Raw genomic sequence first — 17,916 nt, 5'->3', positions numbered from 1 at the left:
GAAAGTTACCGCTGCTCAGTAACACAAGGCCCGTAGTAGCATTTTCTTTTTTTTTTTAATTTAATTTATTTTTTATACAGCAGGTTCTTATTAGTTATCTATTTTATACATATTAGTGTATATATGTCAATCCCAATCTCCCAATTCATACCACCACCACCACCACCATCCCCTCCCGCTTTCCCCCCTTGGTGTCCATACGTTTGTTCTCTACATCTGTGTCTTTATTTCTGCCCTGAAAACCGGTTCATCTGTACCATTTTTCTAGGTTCCACATATATGCGTTAATATAGGATATTTGTTTTTCTCTTTCTGACTTACTTCACTCTGTAGGACAGTCTCTAGATCCATCCACGTCTCTACAAATGACCCAATTTCGTTCCTTTTTATGGCTGAGTAATATTCCATTGCATAGTAGCATTTTCTGAAAGTGTTTATTGTGGGGTGAGGAACCCACTGCCGCCACAGAGTTTTCACCCAGTCACTTTTGTGGGAGCCCTAGTGTATGCTAGAACAAATACCAAAGAAAAGTGGATAAGAAACTACAGAAGTATCCATCTGAAACTTTGTGAGGAAATGCCCGCAGGGGATCATGGGCTGAGTCAAACATTAGCTGACAACCTACTATGTGCCACTCACTTTATAGATTTTATCTCATTTTACCCAGGGAAAGGTATTATGATTAGCATTTTAGAGATTAGAAAATGGTGAGAGGTTGTCACAAGGGATGCAAGTTACCTTCCTGTGACCTTGATACATGTACTGTTTGGGAAGTCCCACCTTCATGAAGTTAAACCCTTCCTCTAAGGTGGAGGGAGCAGTACAGGGAAACTTAAAAGAAGGGCTGAGTTTTGCAAAGCCCCCCACTGAAGAATAAGAGCGCAATTCTAAAGGACTAGACTGTGTCCCGTTACTATCTGAGCAAGAGTCAGGGGCCAGAATGAACAAATGAATTCTGTACTCTTGAAACAGGGCATGTACTTTTATCTCTATTCTGTTTCCCCAGTGATTTGAAGTAGAACCTTAGGAAATAAAAAGCATATACTTGTATATACATACATATTTGTATTTGTGTGTATGTTATATATAATATACTACACATGTGTATGTATATATGTATACATATATATATATGTCTCTGGTAGTAGCAAGATAATGAGAGGACGTGAATAGCTGATTTCCCTTTTAGCAGTGAAGCTTGGAGTGAAGAGAATCCAGTGGGGAGAGTGGGCAGAGATAGAAAGAGAAGATAGCTGGCTGGGTCCTTGGCTCTGTTGCAGGGAAGGAAAGGAGAGCACAGGGAGGTGGCTTGGGCCTATCCCGTGACCCTGGTGCTTAACTCTTATCTTTATCTCAAGCCAAAGTACTTTAATGATCTTGTTAAAACACAAATCAGATCTGTCCCTGCTCAAAATCCCTCAAAAGCAATCCATTTGCACTTAGAAATTCACCTGCCTTAAAGTAAGAATACCAAGCCCTGGGAATTCCCTGACTGTCCAGTGGTTAGAACTCGGCACTTTCACTGCCGAGGGCCCAGATTCAATCCCTGGTCTGGGAACTAAGATTCCACAAGCCTCTTTGCAAATGAACCAACTGACAAAGGATTAATCTCCAAAATTTACAAGCAGCTCATGCAGCTCAATAACAAAAAAACGAACAACCCAATCCAAAAATGGGCAGAAGACCTAAATAGACATTTCTCCAAAGAAGATATACAGATTGCCAACAAACAGATGAAAGAATGCTCAACATCATTAATCATTAGAGAAATGCAAATCAAAACTACAATGAGATATCATCTCACACCGGTCAGAATAGACATCATCAAAAAATCTAGAAACAATAAATGCTGGAGAGGGTGTGGAGAAAAGGGAACACTCTTGCACTGTTGGTGGGAATGTAAATTGATACAGCCACTATGGAGAACAGTATGGAGGTTCCTTAAAAAACTAAAAATAGAACTACCATACGACCCAGCAATCCCACTACTGGGCATATACCCTGAGAAAACCATAATTCAAAAAGAGTCATGTGGGCTTCCCTGGTGGCGCAGTGGTTGAGAATCTGCCTGCCAATGCAGGGGACACGGGTTCGAGCCCTGGTCTGGGAAGATCCCACATGCCACGGAGCAACTGGGCCCGTGAGCCACAATTACTGAGCCTGCGCATCTGGAGCCTGTGCTCCGCAACAAGAGAGGCCGCGATAGTGAGAGGCCCGCGCACCGCGATGAAGAGTGGCCCCCGCTTGCCACAACTAGAGAAAGCCCTCGCACAGAAACGCAGACCCAACACAGCCATAAAATAAAAAATAAATTAATTAATTAATTTAAAAAGAAATTTAAAAAAAAATCAGAAGAAACATTAAAAAAAAAAAAAAGAGTCATGTACCCCAATGTTCATTGCAGCTCTATTTACAATAGCCAGGACATGGAAGCAACCTAAATGTCCATCATTGGATGAATGGATAAAGAAGACGTGGCACATATATACAATGGAATATTACTCAGCCATAAAAAGAAACGAAATGGAGTTATTTGTAGTGAGGTGGATGGAGTTAGAGTCTGTCATACAGGGTGAAGTAAGTCAGAAAGAGAAAAACAAATACAGTATGCTAACACATATATATGGAATCTAAGGGGAAAAAAAAAAAAAGGTCATGAAGAACCTAGTGGCAAGACGGGAATAAAGACACACACCTACTAGAGAATGGATTTGAGGATATGGGGAGGGGGAAGGGTAAGATGTGACAAAGTGAGAGAGTGGCATGGACACATATACACTACCAAACGTAAAATAGATAGCTAGTGGGAAGCAGCCACATAGCACAGGGAGATCAGCTCTGTGCTTTGTGACCACCTAGAGGGGTGGGATAGGGAGGATGGGAGGGAGGGAGATGCAAGAGGGAAGAGATATGGGAACATACGTATATGTATAACTGATTCACTTTGTTATAAAGCAGAAACTAACACACCATTGTAAAGCAATTATACTCCAATAAAGATGTTAAAAAAAAAAAAGGCCCTCAGGGATTACAAAATGGTGGCCTCTGGGCTGCATTAGACATGCTGTGTTTTGTTTGGCTCACAGAATTTTTAATAAACTTGAACAAAATGCCCTTGTCAGCCCAGCTGTGCATTTGAGTTTGTGACCTGTGAGCTAGCACCTCTCTACTGCTTCAACTTGGCATCATCTTCACCCTGACCTTTGGTCAGTTCCTGGTGGACCCTGCGAAACTCCTTCCTCCCCCAGGGCTCTGCGGTTGCTGTTTCCTCTGCCTGGAAGAGCTCTCCCCTTCCCCTGCTTCTTCCCAATTCACTTTTGGTTGGCTCTGGTCTCCTTCAGGTTTGAGCTTAAATGTTACCCCACTGCCTTATCTAAAGCAACCTATTTTTGTAATTTCATTTATCACAAGTTGCCATAATTTAATTTGTTTGCATTTGTTTGTTTCCCCCGTATAGGCTCCTAAAGGGAAATAATCATATTTGTTTTGAACGTGGTTATTTCCTTAGCTCTTAGCCCCATGCCTAATTCATGTAGGCGCTCAAATATTGGTAAATGTAGTGAGAAAGATGGCAGGCATTGCTAATTATCAGAAGAGCTGAGTTCTGGTTCTAGCACTGTCATCCTGGGCTATGCTTGATCTCATTTGCAAAACTAGAAGACCCTTAAGATTACTTCCAAATCTATGAATCTAATGCTCACAGTCCTTTACAGTTTACAAAGTGCTGTGACCTCACCCAAGTCACAGACTATTACATCTGATTCTTTCAACAGTTGGCTAACATAAACTCTGCTTAAAGACTTATCATCATCCAGAATGTACAACTGAAGTGAACTTTAAGAGGCAAAATATCAATAAACAAATAAACCGGAAACCTCATAGTATAAGACAAACTTGAGCTCAGAACTGAGAGAAAGAATCTAGAAGACTTCCCTTGAGAAAGTAGTTTTGAGCCCAGCAGCAATCTGATTTATTTGCCCACAGGTCCTTGAGTCCTTGTTTACAAATCCATTGGAAGCACAATAACTTTTTTCCATTGCCTATGTTTAGAATTGGTGAAAGCTTTTGTTTACTAAATTACCACTCAGAACACTATGCAAAAAGACACTACACATTCTCTTTTTAAACTTACCAAATCTCGTAAAGTTGCAGGATACAAAATTAATGCACAGAAATCTCTTGCATTCCTATACACTAATAATGAAAGATCAGAAAGAGAAATTAAGGAAACAATCCCATTCACCATTGCAACAAAAAGAATAAAACACCTAGGAATAAACCTACCTAAGGAGGTAAAAGGCCTGTACTCAGAAAACTGTAAGACCCTGTTGAAAGAAATCAAAGATGACAGAAACAGATGGAGAGATATACCATGTTCTTGGATTGGAAGAATAAATATTGTGAAAATGACTATACTTCCCAAAGCAATCTACAAATTCAATGCAATCCCTATCAAATGGCATTTTTTACAGAACTAGAACAAAAAAAACTTAAAATTTGCATGGAGACACAAAAGACCCCGAATAGCAAAAGCAGTCTTGAGGGAAAAAAATGGAGCTGGAGGAATCAGACTCCCTGACTTCAGACTATACTACAAAGCTACAGTAATCAAGACAATATGGTACTGGCACAAAAACAGAAATATAGATCAATGGAACAGGATAGAAAGCCCAGAGATAAACCCACACACCTATGGTCAACTAATCTATGACAAAGGAGGCAAGGATATATGATGGAGAAAAGACAGTCTCTTCAATAAGTGGTGCTGGGAAAACTGGACAACTACATGTAAAAGAATGAAATTAGAACACTCCCTAACACCATACACAAAAATAAACTCAAAATGGATTAAAGACCTAAATGTAAGACTGGACACTATAAAACTCTTAGAGGAAAACATAGGAAGAACACTCTTTGACATAAATCACAGCACAATCTTTTTTGACCCACCTCCTAGAGTAATGGAAATAAAAACAAAAATAAACAAATGGGACCTAATGAAACTTCAAAGCTTTTGCACAGCAAAGGAAACTATAAACAAGACAAAAAGACAACGCGCAGAATGGGAGAAAATATTTGCAAACGAATCAACGGACAAAGGATTAATCTCCAAAATATATAAACAGCTCATGCAGCTCAATACTAAAAAAACAAACAACCCAATCAAAAAATGGGCAGAAGACCTAAATAGACATTTCTCCAAAGAAGACATACAGATGGCCAAGAGGCACATTAAAAGATGTTCAACATCACTAATTATTAGAGAAATGCAAATCAAAACTACAATGAGTTATCACCTCACACCAGTTAGAATGGGCATCATCAGAAAATCTACAAACAACAAATGCTGGAGAGGGTGTGGAGAAAAGGGAACCCTCTTGCACTGTTGGTGGGAATGTAAATTGATACAGCCACTATGGAGACCAGTATGGAGGTTCCTTAAAAAACTAAAAATAGAATTACCATATGATCCAGCAATCCCACTACTGGGCATATACCCAGAGAAAACCATAATTCAAAAAGATACATGCACCCCAATGTTCACTGCAGCACTATTTACAACAGCCAGGTCATGGAAGCAACCTAAATGCCCATCAACAGACGAACGGATAAAGATGTAGTACATATATATACAATGAAATATTACTCAGCCATAAAAAGGAACAAAATTGGGTCATTTGTAGAGATGTGGATGGACCTAGAGACTGTCATACAGAGTGCAATAAGTCGGAAATAGAAAAACAAATATTGCATATTAACGCATATATGTGGAATCTAGAAAAACGGTACAGATGAACCGGTTTGCAAGGCAGAAATAGAGACACAGATGTAGAGAACAAACATATGGACACCAAGGGGGGATGGTGGTGGTGTGGTGGTGGTGGGATGAATTGGGAGATTGGGATTGACATGTATACACTAATATGTATAAAATAGATAACTAATAAGAACCTGCTGTATAAAAAAATAAATAAAATTAAATTTTTAAAAAGACAATCTGGTTAACAAAATAGATTGAAATCAATCTGAATAAGTAAATAATAATAATAATAATAATAATAATAATAATAAACTTACCAAATCTCCCTTTGTCCAAATCCTATGTACTTCCAAGCCTCAACCCAAATATCTTTTCTTCCATCTTTTCTTGAAGGGATTTCCCCCTTTTCTAAACTCCCGAAGCAACATCCAGTTGTATAGTTCAGTGACCAGTTAGACATATATGCACCGTCTCGGACCATTCATTACCTTGAGGTGTTATTTAAATCTTTTGTGTTGTTTAACTTTACCACCATTTATGTGTTTTCTCCTTTCCTCTCCCCTTAGAGAGTTGGAAACCTGTGTTTGGCTTCTAATTCACCCCTTCCATTCCAACACCAGTTCTTAACCCAGTGCAGTTCTCCCAGTGAACACTTGAAACAATGTTTGTGGATTTGATCTGTCCAGGAGATAAGTTACCTATTCTTAGTAGGGAAGGGGCCATCTTGACTGTGGAGAGTAAATTTCAATGTCCTCAAGCAACACAGGGAAGGGAACTAATCCAGACTGAGCCTCCTGTAAGTGCTAAGCATTAACAGATACTTTACAAAGATTAGTTTATTTGGTGTCACAAGGATCCTACAAAATAGACTTTATTTATTTATTTTAATAGATGAGGAAACAGTTCAAACAGATTAAGTATCTTGTACAAGGACCTACAATAGTAAGTGGTGTAACTGGGATTTGAACTTGGTCTCTCTGACTCCAAAGCCTCCTTTTTTCCCAGTATTCTGCAGTTGCCTCTTAGTAGATATACCCCCCTAGTTCTGTATTCCCTTCATTACTGCTTAGATACTTAGTGTAATAGAAGGCTAAAACTTGAACTTCAGTATCCTCAAGAACCCTGGTACCTTCCATTTGTATCTAAAGGGCTCACTGTTCTGCTCCTTCCTGTGGGGCTACCTTTGAGCTTCCAAATGATGAAGACTTATTGCTGAACAGCACTTTGAGAGGAGCAGACAGAAGGCCCAGGGCCACCCATCCCAGAGGTGACTGGGATGGGAGAGGGACAGAAAGGGGCATTAGGAAAAGTTGCTCTTTTCTTTAAATGAAAACTTCAAAAACTTTTCATTCAGATTATAGGTTATTTTCATTTTCTCTTTGCTTACCTACATGTCCTAATTTTCCCACAGAAAACACAATAAATACGGAAAAATTCCTGCTCACTCTAAGAATACCATGGACTGAATATGTCCCCCCAAAACTTATATGTTAAAACTCTAACCCTCAATGTGATGTATTAGGAGGTGAGGCCTTTGGGAGGTAATCAGGTTTAGATGAGGTCAAGAGGTACAGCCCTCATGATGGGATTATCTTTTTTCTTTTTTTGGGGGGGACCACTGCTGCAGGATCTCCCACCAGGGCTTGAACCCATGCCCCCTGCATTGGGAGTGTGGAGTCTTAACCACTGGACCGTGAGGGAAGTCCTGGGATTATCATCTTTATAAGAAGAGGAAGGGAGTAAAGTTTTTTTCTCTTCTCCACATGAGGACGCAGCAAGAAGACCGTCAGCCATCTGCAAGCCAGGAAGAGGGCTCTTACTTGACACTGAATCTGCTAGCACCTTGATCTTGGATTTACCAGTCTCCAAATCTTTGAGAAATAAATGTTTGTTGTTTATACTATCTGATCTATGGTATTTTGTTATAGCAGTCCAAACTAAGACTATAAACTTTCTTCCTTATCTCTGATGGAAATTGGACTAATTCCTAGAGATAGACCAGCAACTTTGGAATTGCCCTCTTGTCTAGGCTGCCAGGGAAGCCAGAAAACCAGAGGTTCCCATTAGGCAAGGCCTCTCTGGGTCTGAGAACTTTCGTTGTTTTTGTTGTTGGCAGGGGTGAGAGAAAGGGTTTAAGAAACATGTTTTGAGAGATTCTGTTCCTTTGTTCCTACCTATCTCTGACTTCTCCAAAAATACTTGAGAGAATAGTCATAATTAAAGATTGGCTTGAGACACCAGGAAAATTTGTGAAATCTTAGACTCTGGGAATCTTAGAAGGATATTAGAAGCCTTCAGTTCTTCCTGTTTGTCCTTCATGACATGGATGGCACTGTGGTCCATTGTTGGGCCTAGCTAATTATTACAAAGTGAGCTGCAATGTTCTTCCTCATCCTTTACTGTGCTCTCTGGGTTTTAAGGAGTGAGCCTGCTGCCATTTCTGGACAGCAACTCTTCATGGGTTTCTCTTGTAATCTAAACATCCTCATTTCTCTGAGTTGCTTTACCCAGTACCCGTTGCCATTCTACTTACCCCTTGGAGGAAACTCACTTGTCTGTCCATTTCCTTCCTGAGGTGTCCAGAACTGGGTAACAATTTGCATAGTAGGGTGACCAGTGAAGAGGATGGTGGAATCGCTCACTTGCCTAGCTTTACACAGTGTTGTATAGAAGGAATGTCTAAGGTGACATCAGCCTGTTCTGGCAGCTGGGTCACACCTTCACTCATGGAACACATGCATTTGATCAATGTGAGCCAGTAGAAGTTCCTGCATGCTAGTATCATGAGACATTAGAGCTGAGACCTTAAAGCTGGGCCAGAGAGAGGCTGAAGGACTTTTTTTTTTTTTTTAACTATTTATTTGGCTGCACTGGGTCTAGGTTGCGTCATGAGGGATCTTTGTTGAAGCATGTGGGATCTTTTAGTTGCAGCATGCAAACTCTTAGTTGTGGCATGTGGGATCTACTTCCCTGACCAGGGATCAAACCCGGGCCCCCTGCATTGGGAGCATGGTGTCTTAGCCACTGGACCACCAGGGAAGTCCCTGAAGGATATTATTTATGAAGAATCTTTAGAACAGAACAGCAGCTTTCCCTTCTACCTCCATTTGATGCCACTGTCCACCCTATAGTGTCTTCCTGAGGCATCTTAAATCTTTGGGCCTGGGGAAAAAAGGAAGGTAGTATAGGGACAGTCACCTCTAGCTTTCAGAGTTAAAAGTATAAATCTGCTTTTGCTCAAAATTAATTCTTACACTATGAAAATATATAATGGAGAATCTGACCTAGTCTTACCTAGCCTTCAAGGCCTTGAATAGGAGACACTTGGGTTTTCATCGTCAAAGGAAGAGAGTATGAGTTAACTGGGCAAAAGTGGTGGGATCAGTTATGGTTGTAAAAGGTATTATAGGCAGAGAGAAGAGTGTTCGAAGGCCCCAGGAATGAGGTGATGGGCTTGATTCCATCACTGCTGGACACAGTAACATACAGCAGGCTGTCAGTTGGGAGATGGGTTGGTCAGTTGAGGGATGGATGGGTGGGGTAAGGTATTTATTTTGGCAGAGAGGAAGAAGCTGGCCCCTGAAACACAGTGATATCAGTATCTACATGATGATGTCCACATCATCGGGTGGTTATTAATTTTGTATCAGTATTGAGTTCAGTTTGATCTGGCAACATGCTCCTCCATTATTACATGTTGACCTCAAGGCCATATTTTTAAACTCATTCCACCCTGGGAAGCACCCTAGAGGCAGGAGCTGAAGTCAAGAGCTCCAACAGTGTGGGGATTCCTGTGGCTGACTGATTCACAGCGGCCTAGCAGGAGGCTCAGCTGCCTCCAGGAATGGACAGAACAAAAAGTGACAAGCCCGTGAATGCCAGGTCAGTCACTTCCTGTTTGTGGTGTATCTTTTAGGCTCAGCTCCAAAGTGACAGGGAGAGCAGAGTTCACAAATCTGAGCTTGACTTTTCTGGGCAGAGAACTCCTTGTCAGTGGTGCCATCTGCAGGGCATTAAAGAATTTGCCAGGAATTTGATGGGAATGGGAGGGGAAAATGGCATCTCTCTCCTCCCTCCCTCAAACTCTTATTCTGAGCATGTCCCTAAATCATAGCCCTGGTCCTCCATAGGGCTAAAAGACCCCTATTTCTTGTGACTTTTTGGCAGGCAATATTTAAGGAACCTGGTCCTACAGGGCAGGACCAGGGCTGTGGTATCACTTCCTTTCTTCCCTGCCAATTGAATCTGTCCTCTGTAAAACACGAAGTAGTGGGCTCCTCCCATTTTAAGGTCACCTCAGTGAGGCTGAGAATGCTGGGTTGTGAAGGCACTTAAGCATTATATTATGGTGTTAAAATTTTGTAAAATGTGGACTTCCCTGGTGGCGCAGTGGTTAAGAATCTGCCTACCAATGCAGGGGACATGGGTTCGAGCCCTGGTCTGGGAAGATCCCACATGCTGCAGAGCAACTAAGCCTGTGCACCACACCTACTGAGCCTGTGCTCTAGAGCCTGCGAGCCACAACTACTGAGCCCACATGCCACAACTACTGAAGCCCATGCGCCTAGAGCCTGTGCTCCGCCACAAGAGAAGCCACCGCAGAGAAGCCCGCACACCACAACGAAGAGCAGCCCCTGCTCGACACAACTAGAGAAAGCCCACCCGTAGCAGTGAAGACCCAATGCAACCAAACATAAATAATTATAAATAAATTTAAAAAAAAATTTTAAATGTGGGTGGGTATAAATTGAAGGTGTTGATGTTGTTAAGGTTAATAATCATTATTACCAGTATCATCACCCTCGCCATCTCTAAGTAAACCCTCCTTGAGCTTTATTTCTTTCTATTTCTTTTCTAAATAAATGGTTCATTCTTCCTTGGCAGTGGCTCTGGTGTCCTGCTGAGCAGAGCTGTCAAGTCCTGGGGTACCCTGCGCCTCACTTCCCAAGCTTTGACACACAACTCTAAGCTTACAAGTCCTTCCAGATTTGATTGCCCTATTTGCCACCCCTCAACTCCCCACACACCTGGAGAAAGACAGGATGGAACTCTATAGTGCAAAAGGGGAAATAGGCCCAGAAGGTTCAGAGAGCCCGACTAGTGACAGAACAAGGAATCAAGTGTCTCAGTCAATCTGTTTCCAAGGCCTCTCTACCCTGAGGCTCAATTTCTCAGAGGGTGCTAAAAGAGACTTGGGCCTGGTAAGAATGTGAATGTGTTTTACAAAACCCTAGAGTTTGCTGTTTATATTAAAGAGAGCAATAAAGAATCTGGCTTAAGAGTGAAATAAATAATCATTATTTATTTTTACTTCCATTAAAGTACCCTGTGAGCCCTAAACCTTACCAGGCACTGTGACTGCTGCTGGGGCAGAGATGTAGATAATAATACTCTCAAACCCCCCACCAAAGGAACGCTTGATGGCATTTCCTGGTTGCCTCGGCATTTCAATATAGCCTTTTCCCACACCCCAACCCCATGTCCCACACTGAATATCTCATATTACCAAAGGCTTTGACTACTAGTACCTGCTAGATATCATCTTGACCTATAAGATGAATGGGAACAGAGGGGACAGAGGGAAATACTGAATTTCAGCAGCAAGTCAGATCAACAACCAAATAACTAGGGTATAAAGGGGACTGGATAGTTTAGGAGTGTAGATAGGAGGTGTTTGTTCTAAAAAACAACCAGACACTGAAATTGGAGTTTGAATTGTAGAAAATGGAAAATCCCTTCCCTCTATAGGTTTCCTCTTTTAAAAAATGAAATATTTCAAGCATACAGGAAAAAAGGATAATTGGTATTCTATTTGATAGAAACATTAACCCTTAGGGTTTTGTATATAACTCCCACTGATACTTGCCTCCTATCATTGTGTAGTTTCCTCCCACATTGAATAGGACTGACATGTGTAACGGACAGGATATTGTAGAAATGAGTGTGACTTTCGAGGTTAGGTCATAAGACTTTGTGGTATTCAACTTACCTTTTCTTAGCTCACTCTGGGGGAAGACTGCTCCCATGTCATGAGGACACTCAAGCAGTCCTATGGAGAGGTCCACGTGGTGAAGAACTAAGGCCACCTGCCAACAACCAGCACTAACTTGCCAGGCATATGAGTGAACCACCTTGGAAATGAAACCTCCAGCTCCAATCAAGCATTCAGATAACTGCACCCTCAGTCAACACCTTTACTGAAACCTTATGAGAAATCCTGAGTCACAACCATCCAGCTAAAGTGCTCCTGAATTCCTGACCCTCAGAAACTGCATGAGATTTTACATATAAAAATATATACATAGTTTTTTCTTTTTTATATACATACATTAAGCCACAAAGTTTTTGGACAATAGATAACGGCATTGCAAACATCTATGTACCTACCACCCAGTCATAATGCTTTATTTACTACAGACCTTTTCTTAAAAATACAAACACCCCTCCCCCCAAAAACAAAATAAAAATAAAACATTAGATATAGTTGAAACCCTGGCTTCTTCTCTATCCTGCCCCTGCCTTGCGCCTCAGACCGTGGCACACTGGATACCTAGTGTGTGCTTTTCCTGAAAAGCCCTTCTGTTTTTTCGTTTCCCAGGCTCCAGCCTAGTTCTTTCCCTCTTGCATTGCAGAAAAGAACGGAGAGCGACTTTTCAAGGGTTCTTTAGTCATCTCTCAAGATGGTCTTTGAGAGTTCAACAGTAACTCAAAATCCTATCTGCATTTGGTCACTAATTCTGTTAGGGTTCCCCTCAGCGCTTTAAAGCCCTGGGATCTGCCTTCCCCTGGGACCTGTGGTATCTGGCTATGTGTGTTGCCGTGCCACCCAACTGAGCTTTCTCTCTGAAAAGTCTAGATTTTTCAAGTTGAGGACAGCTATTTTTAAGTTTATAGGATTTATGGACTAGGGAAAAAACTGATAAAACTTTGGTCTTCTCTACTCTTAAACCAAAACATCAATGTCTTCAGACCTTAATAACCCCTGTGCTTCCTGAATTTGAAATGTACATCTTCTCGGAGGCAAATGAGATGCAAAGAGGATTTAACCTATCTCTATAGTCAACTTTAGATGTAGCCAAACTATATACTGGAAATAATGTAAACTATGCCAAGTGCTTTAAACTGTAAACTTTTAACCTAACCTTTGCAAATGTTGCCATTTCGTCCCTCCTAAAGCAGCCACTCAGCCGCTTTCCCACACATGCACATAGCTTACTCCCCATTTTTTTTTTCTATACTAGGATTTTTGATCACCAGAATTCTGATCCTGCAACTTTTCTTCTCCCATCCTCCCTACAGGTGGGAAACAGCTTTTACATCTTCCTGCTCAAATGTTCTCCAGCCTGATGTTTACCTGTTCAAGGGTCACTAAGATTTTTCTGTTCCATTGATAGATTAGCAGGCCTCTTTAAACAGCAGTGGTATATGTAGCATATTAAAAACTACTTCCCATACCTAACTTGTAATTACCCAATAACTTCAAGATCTAGATTAGCAAAACCACTCTCATCTGAATTTACATTTTCCCAAGCCCCCTGACCTGGATTTCAACACTGGTTGATCTAAGAGTGGATGTATGTGTAACTGATTCACTCTGCTATACACCTGAAACACACCATTGTAAATCAACTATACTCCAATAAAAATTTTTTAAAAATTAGATTGTACATCTGAAAACAAAAAATATTGGTTGAGGTGAAGTTAACAGACCAGTTTCAGAATCCAGCTCTTGTTTTTCCAGACCAATGTGCTCCTTCCCCCCACAGAGATTTCTCGAGTGAAATCCTTGATATTACCACCCTGTTGCAGAGACTTTCAGGTGTAGGAGTGGTAGCACATCTTGAATTGGAGAAACCAATTTAGAAGCACAGAACTTTCTTTCTTAAAGCCTTTACTTTTCAGACATGACAAAAATCTTACAGGCACACATGGAAAAGCAATACATGATCACAGTTGAAAGTGAAGACAATCTAGTCAGAAAGCTTTTACTCCTGTCAGCTAATGTCGAAGCTGAAGTTCTGCATATGACATGCTGCAGGGCTGAAAGGAATGGTAATTAGTACTCTTCTCCTTCTTCCTCTCCCTCTCCTTCAACAGAATCCACACCAACCTCCTCATAATCCTTCTCAAGGGCAGCCATGTCCTCACGAGCCTCAGAAAACTCTCCTTCCTCCATGCCCTCACCCACGTACCAGTGTACAAAGGCACGCTTGGCATACATCAGGTCAAACTTGTGGTCCAGGCGAGCCCAGGCCTCAGCGATGGCTGTGGTGTTGCTCAGCATGCACACAGCTCGCTGTACTTTGGCCAGGTCTCCACCAGGTACCACAGTGGGAGGCTGGTAATTAATGCCAACTTTGAAGCCAGTGGGGCACCAGTCCACAAACTGGATGCTGCGCTTGGTCTTGATGGTGGCAATGGCAGCATTGACATCTTTGGGAACCACGTCACCACGGTACAACAGGCAGCAAGCCATGTATTTACCATGGCGAGGGTCGCATTTCACCATCTGGTTGGCTGGCTCAAAGCAAGCATTGGTGATCTCTGCTACAGAAAGCTGTTCATGGTAGGCTTTCTCAGCAGAGATAACAGGGGCATATGTGGCCAGAGGGAAGTGGATGCGGGGATAGGGCACCAGGTTGGTCTGGAATTCTGTCAGATCAACATTCAGGGCTCCATCAAACCTCAGGGAAGCGGTGATGGAGGACACAATCTGGCTAATAAGGCGGTTAAGATTCGTGTAGGTTGGGCGCTCAATATCGAGGTTTCTACGACAGATGTCATAGATGGCCTCATTGTCTACCATGAAGGCACAATCAGAGTGCTCCAGGGTGGTGTGGGTAGTGAGGATGGAGTTGTAGGGCTCAACTACAGCTGTGGAAACCTGAGGGGCTGGGTAAATGGAGAACTCCAGCTTGGACTTCTTGCCATAATCGACAGAGAGACGTTCCATCAGCAGGGAGGTGAACCCGGAACCAGTTCCCCCGCCAAAGCTGTGGAAAACCAAGAAGCCCTGAAGACCTGTGCACTGGTCAGCCTGTTAGAAAAGAGGAGTAGAAAAAACATAGTTATTGCTCTTTGTGATACCATCATAGTAATCATAGTAAATATTTTCACTTTTCATATTAATTACAAAGATTTAGATCATATTTTGACAAGAAACAGTTTTCTTTTAAATGTAGACCTTCCTTACTCAGCATTTCTTTATCAAAAATCTTTATTAATATTTATAAAATGACATCAAATAGTTCATATTTTAACTGAACTTTAAAAAAAACTTTAAAGGAATAATTAACCTCACTATTACATTTCAATTCTGTGTGAAAAAAAGAGCATATTCCAAATATCTCCCTTAGGTTAATTTACTTTATTCTTGAGAATAAACATACCAGTTTCCGAATTCGGTCCAAGACGAGGTCAATGATCTCCTTGCCAATGGTGTAGTGACCTCGGGCATAGTTATTGGCAGCATCTTCCTTGCCTGTGATGAGCTGCTCAGGGTGGAAGAGCTGGCGGTAGGTGCCAGTGCGAACTTCATCTGGAAAAGGAAAACGAAGCAGCCACCCATCACTAACAACCTGCACAAGTCTGCTCGACCCCAGGGCATCAATGGAGCCCCAGGACACACCTCCTGTCCCAGACCCCCAGGATCTCATTGGGGTTACTGAGGTCAACTCACCAATGACCGTGGGTTCCAGGTCTACAAACACTGCCCTGGGCACATGCTTGCCAGCGCCTGTCTCACTGAAGAAGGTGTTGAAGGAGTCATCTCCTCCCCCAATAGTCTTGTCACTTGGCATCTGGCCATCAGGCTGGATGCCGTGTTCCAGGCAGTAGAGCTCCCAGCAGGCATTGCCAATCTGGACACCAGCCTGGCCAACGTGGATGGAGATGCACTCACGCTGTGAGAGGGAAGAAAAAAAAACCATTAAAAACCAATTAGTGGTGACTGTGAAGCAGAACAAAATGTTTATGGAAACTTAATCTTACAAATTTCCTTTCAATACGAATTACAGTGTAATGCTTTTTTTTCTTAATCTAGGAGAAGAGCTATACTTTTGATTTCCATTAGTTTTAATTAATTTCCTTTTCCCCTCTAAATTGGGAAGGCCTCTTTCCAGATCAAGAACAGACCTTAATCATTGCTTCCTCCTTTGGAGGATCAAGATAAGGAGGAGGTCATCCATCTAGCGCTCAGGCCCCAGAATCCCATTTTAGAGTAGGTGGCCAGATTTCTGGGCAGCTCCCAACACAGGAAGCACGTGGCCAGAACAGGGCAGAGGAAATGTCTGGCTGCAGGGACGAGGGGTGGGGCTCTGCGGCAAAGGATGAATGAGCAATTCCGGGTGCGCGCGCCCGCGCCCGCGCACCACCCCCGCCGCGGTTCGCGGAGCCGCGCAGCTGCAGAAGCTCTCAACAGCCACGTCTGCAGAGGCGCAGCCATGGCCAACCATCCTCCGCTTCCCGTAGGCATTGAGCAGTCCAGCACCTCCACATGTCACGACGCAGCAGGGGATTATCGGCGGCCCAGATCTGGACCAAGATCCGATTTCCGTTCCCTCAAAACCCCTCACCGCTACCACCTGCTCCCACACGCATTCCTAACACAGCAGAGGGCAGGGAGGGACAGATGGCCTCTACAGGCTGTTGGGAGCTAACTGCCCTAATACACTGGCGTAGCGCAGTACACCGATAAGGAGTCCTTCTCCACATTCATCTTACCGTTTTTATTTTTTTAAAAGAAAGAACTCAGGGTAACAGGAGACACGCCCTTCAGCCATAGACCTGCAGCGCCGCTGCGCGCCTGCGCACACTGCAGTGGCGGGCTCCCGTCCACTCCCTGGCGGGAAGGTAACGGTCGCGCGTGCGCTTTTGTGTCCAGCTGCTTCCCGCCTCCGCTTTTCGTGCTGAGGAGGAAGTGAGGGCGGGGAGAGCCCGCGCGCGCGCTCGCCATAAGGCTGGGGGGAAGAGGGGGATGGGAACGCGCGGGAAAAGAATGCAGTCTTGAGGGCACCGCGCCCAGGAGTTAAGGGCTAAATGAGAGTCCCAACCACGGTGAAGGAGAGCTAGTGCCCCGCCATCCCCTTCCAGAGTCCCAGAAAAAAAGGCGGTGGGCTCCCTCCGTTCCCTCTTCCCGGGCCCCAGCCGTTCTCCACAAACCGGGATCTATCTACTCTCATCCTCGGCCCTCGCCTTGCTCTTCGCCCTCCAAATGGACAGCGGTGGCGCCAGCCCTCTCTAACTAGAGGCCCTCCGCGCTCCCCCGGGCTCGCTTCTCCCCGTTTTCCCGAGAGGCCGGCGGTCCACTCACCATGGTGGCTACGGGTCAGCAGGCGCAGGCAACAGTAGACACCGGGTCCCGGTTACCGTCCTCGACAAGCTAAGAGTCGAGGTAAGTAACGCACTGAGGCGGGGGCGCTGCGGGAGCCACTTAAGTAACGGTCCGGGGAGGGGCTGGCGGGCACAGGCGGTGCCATGGCCGCAGGCCCCACCCCCGGCCCGGCGTACCCACTCGGCGCCCGGCTCGGCCGCCGCAGAGGCGGGCTCCTGGCCCCGAGCCCTTCCCCGCGCCGGGCGTGCGGGGCGGGGTCCACCGCGCCTGCGGGCCGCGAGCTCCGGTGCTGCAGTCTTTGGCGCATGACCGCCAGGGCCAGGGCGGGGCGGGGGCGGGGGTGGGGGTGGGGGTGGGGTGGGGATGGGGATGGGGGGAAGGGCGCATGTTCGGAAGAAACCAACGTGGGAATGGGTGCTCGATTGCTTTAATTTGGACGAATCCTAAGATTTAAGAAGTCCACACAGTTTTAAAGATGAAGCACCATGAAATCGAGAAACTTCTCGTCCAGATAGCTCAGCTGATTATTTTCACGTTGTCACCATTTGTCAATGAGTTTTGTTTTTCTCTTCCCACTTCCTTTAAAGGCAGTTCAGAAAGCATTTACCTGATTATGTGGAGGAGCAAGGTTTAGAAAAAATAGTTCTATTTGGTTTACTTGTTATTTAAACTAAAGGTACCAAACAGTATTTCAGTCATTCAGAGTAAGCACCTAAGCATTGAACATCTAAGCTGTTAAAAGGGTAGGGTAGGCCCCATTTTTAGACCTAAACCAACCGACTTTATGAAACAGCTCTAGGGTCTTTTAGAAAGAGAGATTTAA

The 17,916-nt window shown here is 43.7% G+C and overlaps 1 protein-coding gene across 1 annotated transcript; it reads right to left on the bottom strand.

Moving 5' to 3' along the window:
• Positions 1-13,635: 13,635 nt before the first annotated feature.
• Positions 13,636-17,232, bottom strand: LOC103018852 (tubulin alpha-1B chain). The gene is given in 5 exon segments (XM_007179293.3): positions 13,636-13,853; positions 13,855-14,798; positions 15,151-15,299; positions 15,441-15,663; positions 17,073-17,232. Coding segments are annotated over 5 exon segments (1,413 nt in total). The 5' UTR covers positions 17,076-17,232; the 3' UTR covers positions 13,636-13,759.
• Between the last annotated feature and the right edge of the window lie 684 nt (positions 17,233-17,916).

Source organism: Balaenoptera acutorostrata, chromosome 11, assembly GCF_949987535.1.
Source record: "Balaenoptera acutorostrata chromosome 11, mBalAcu1.1, whole genome shotgun sequence".
NCBI lineage: Eukaryota > Metazoa > Chordata > Mammalia > Artiodactyla > Balaenopteridae > Balaenoptera > Balaenoptera acutorostrata.
This window is presented reverse-complemented; position numbering and strand designations above follow the sequence as displayed.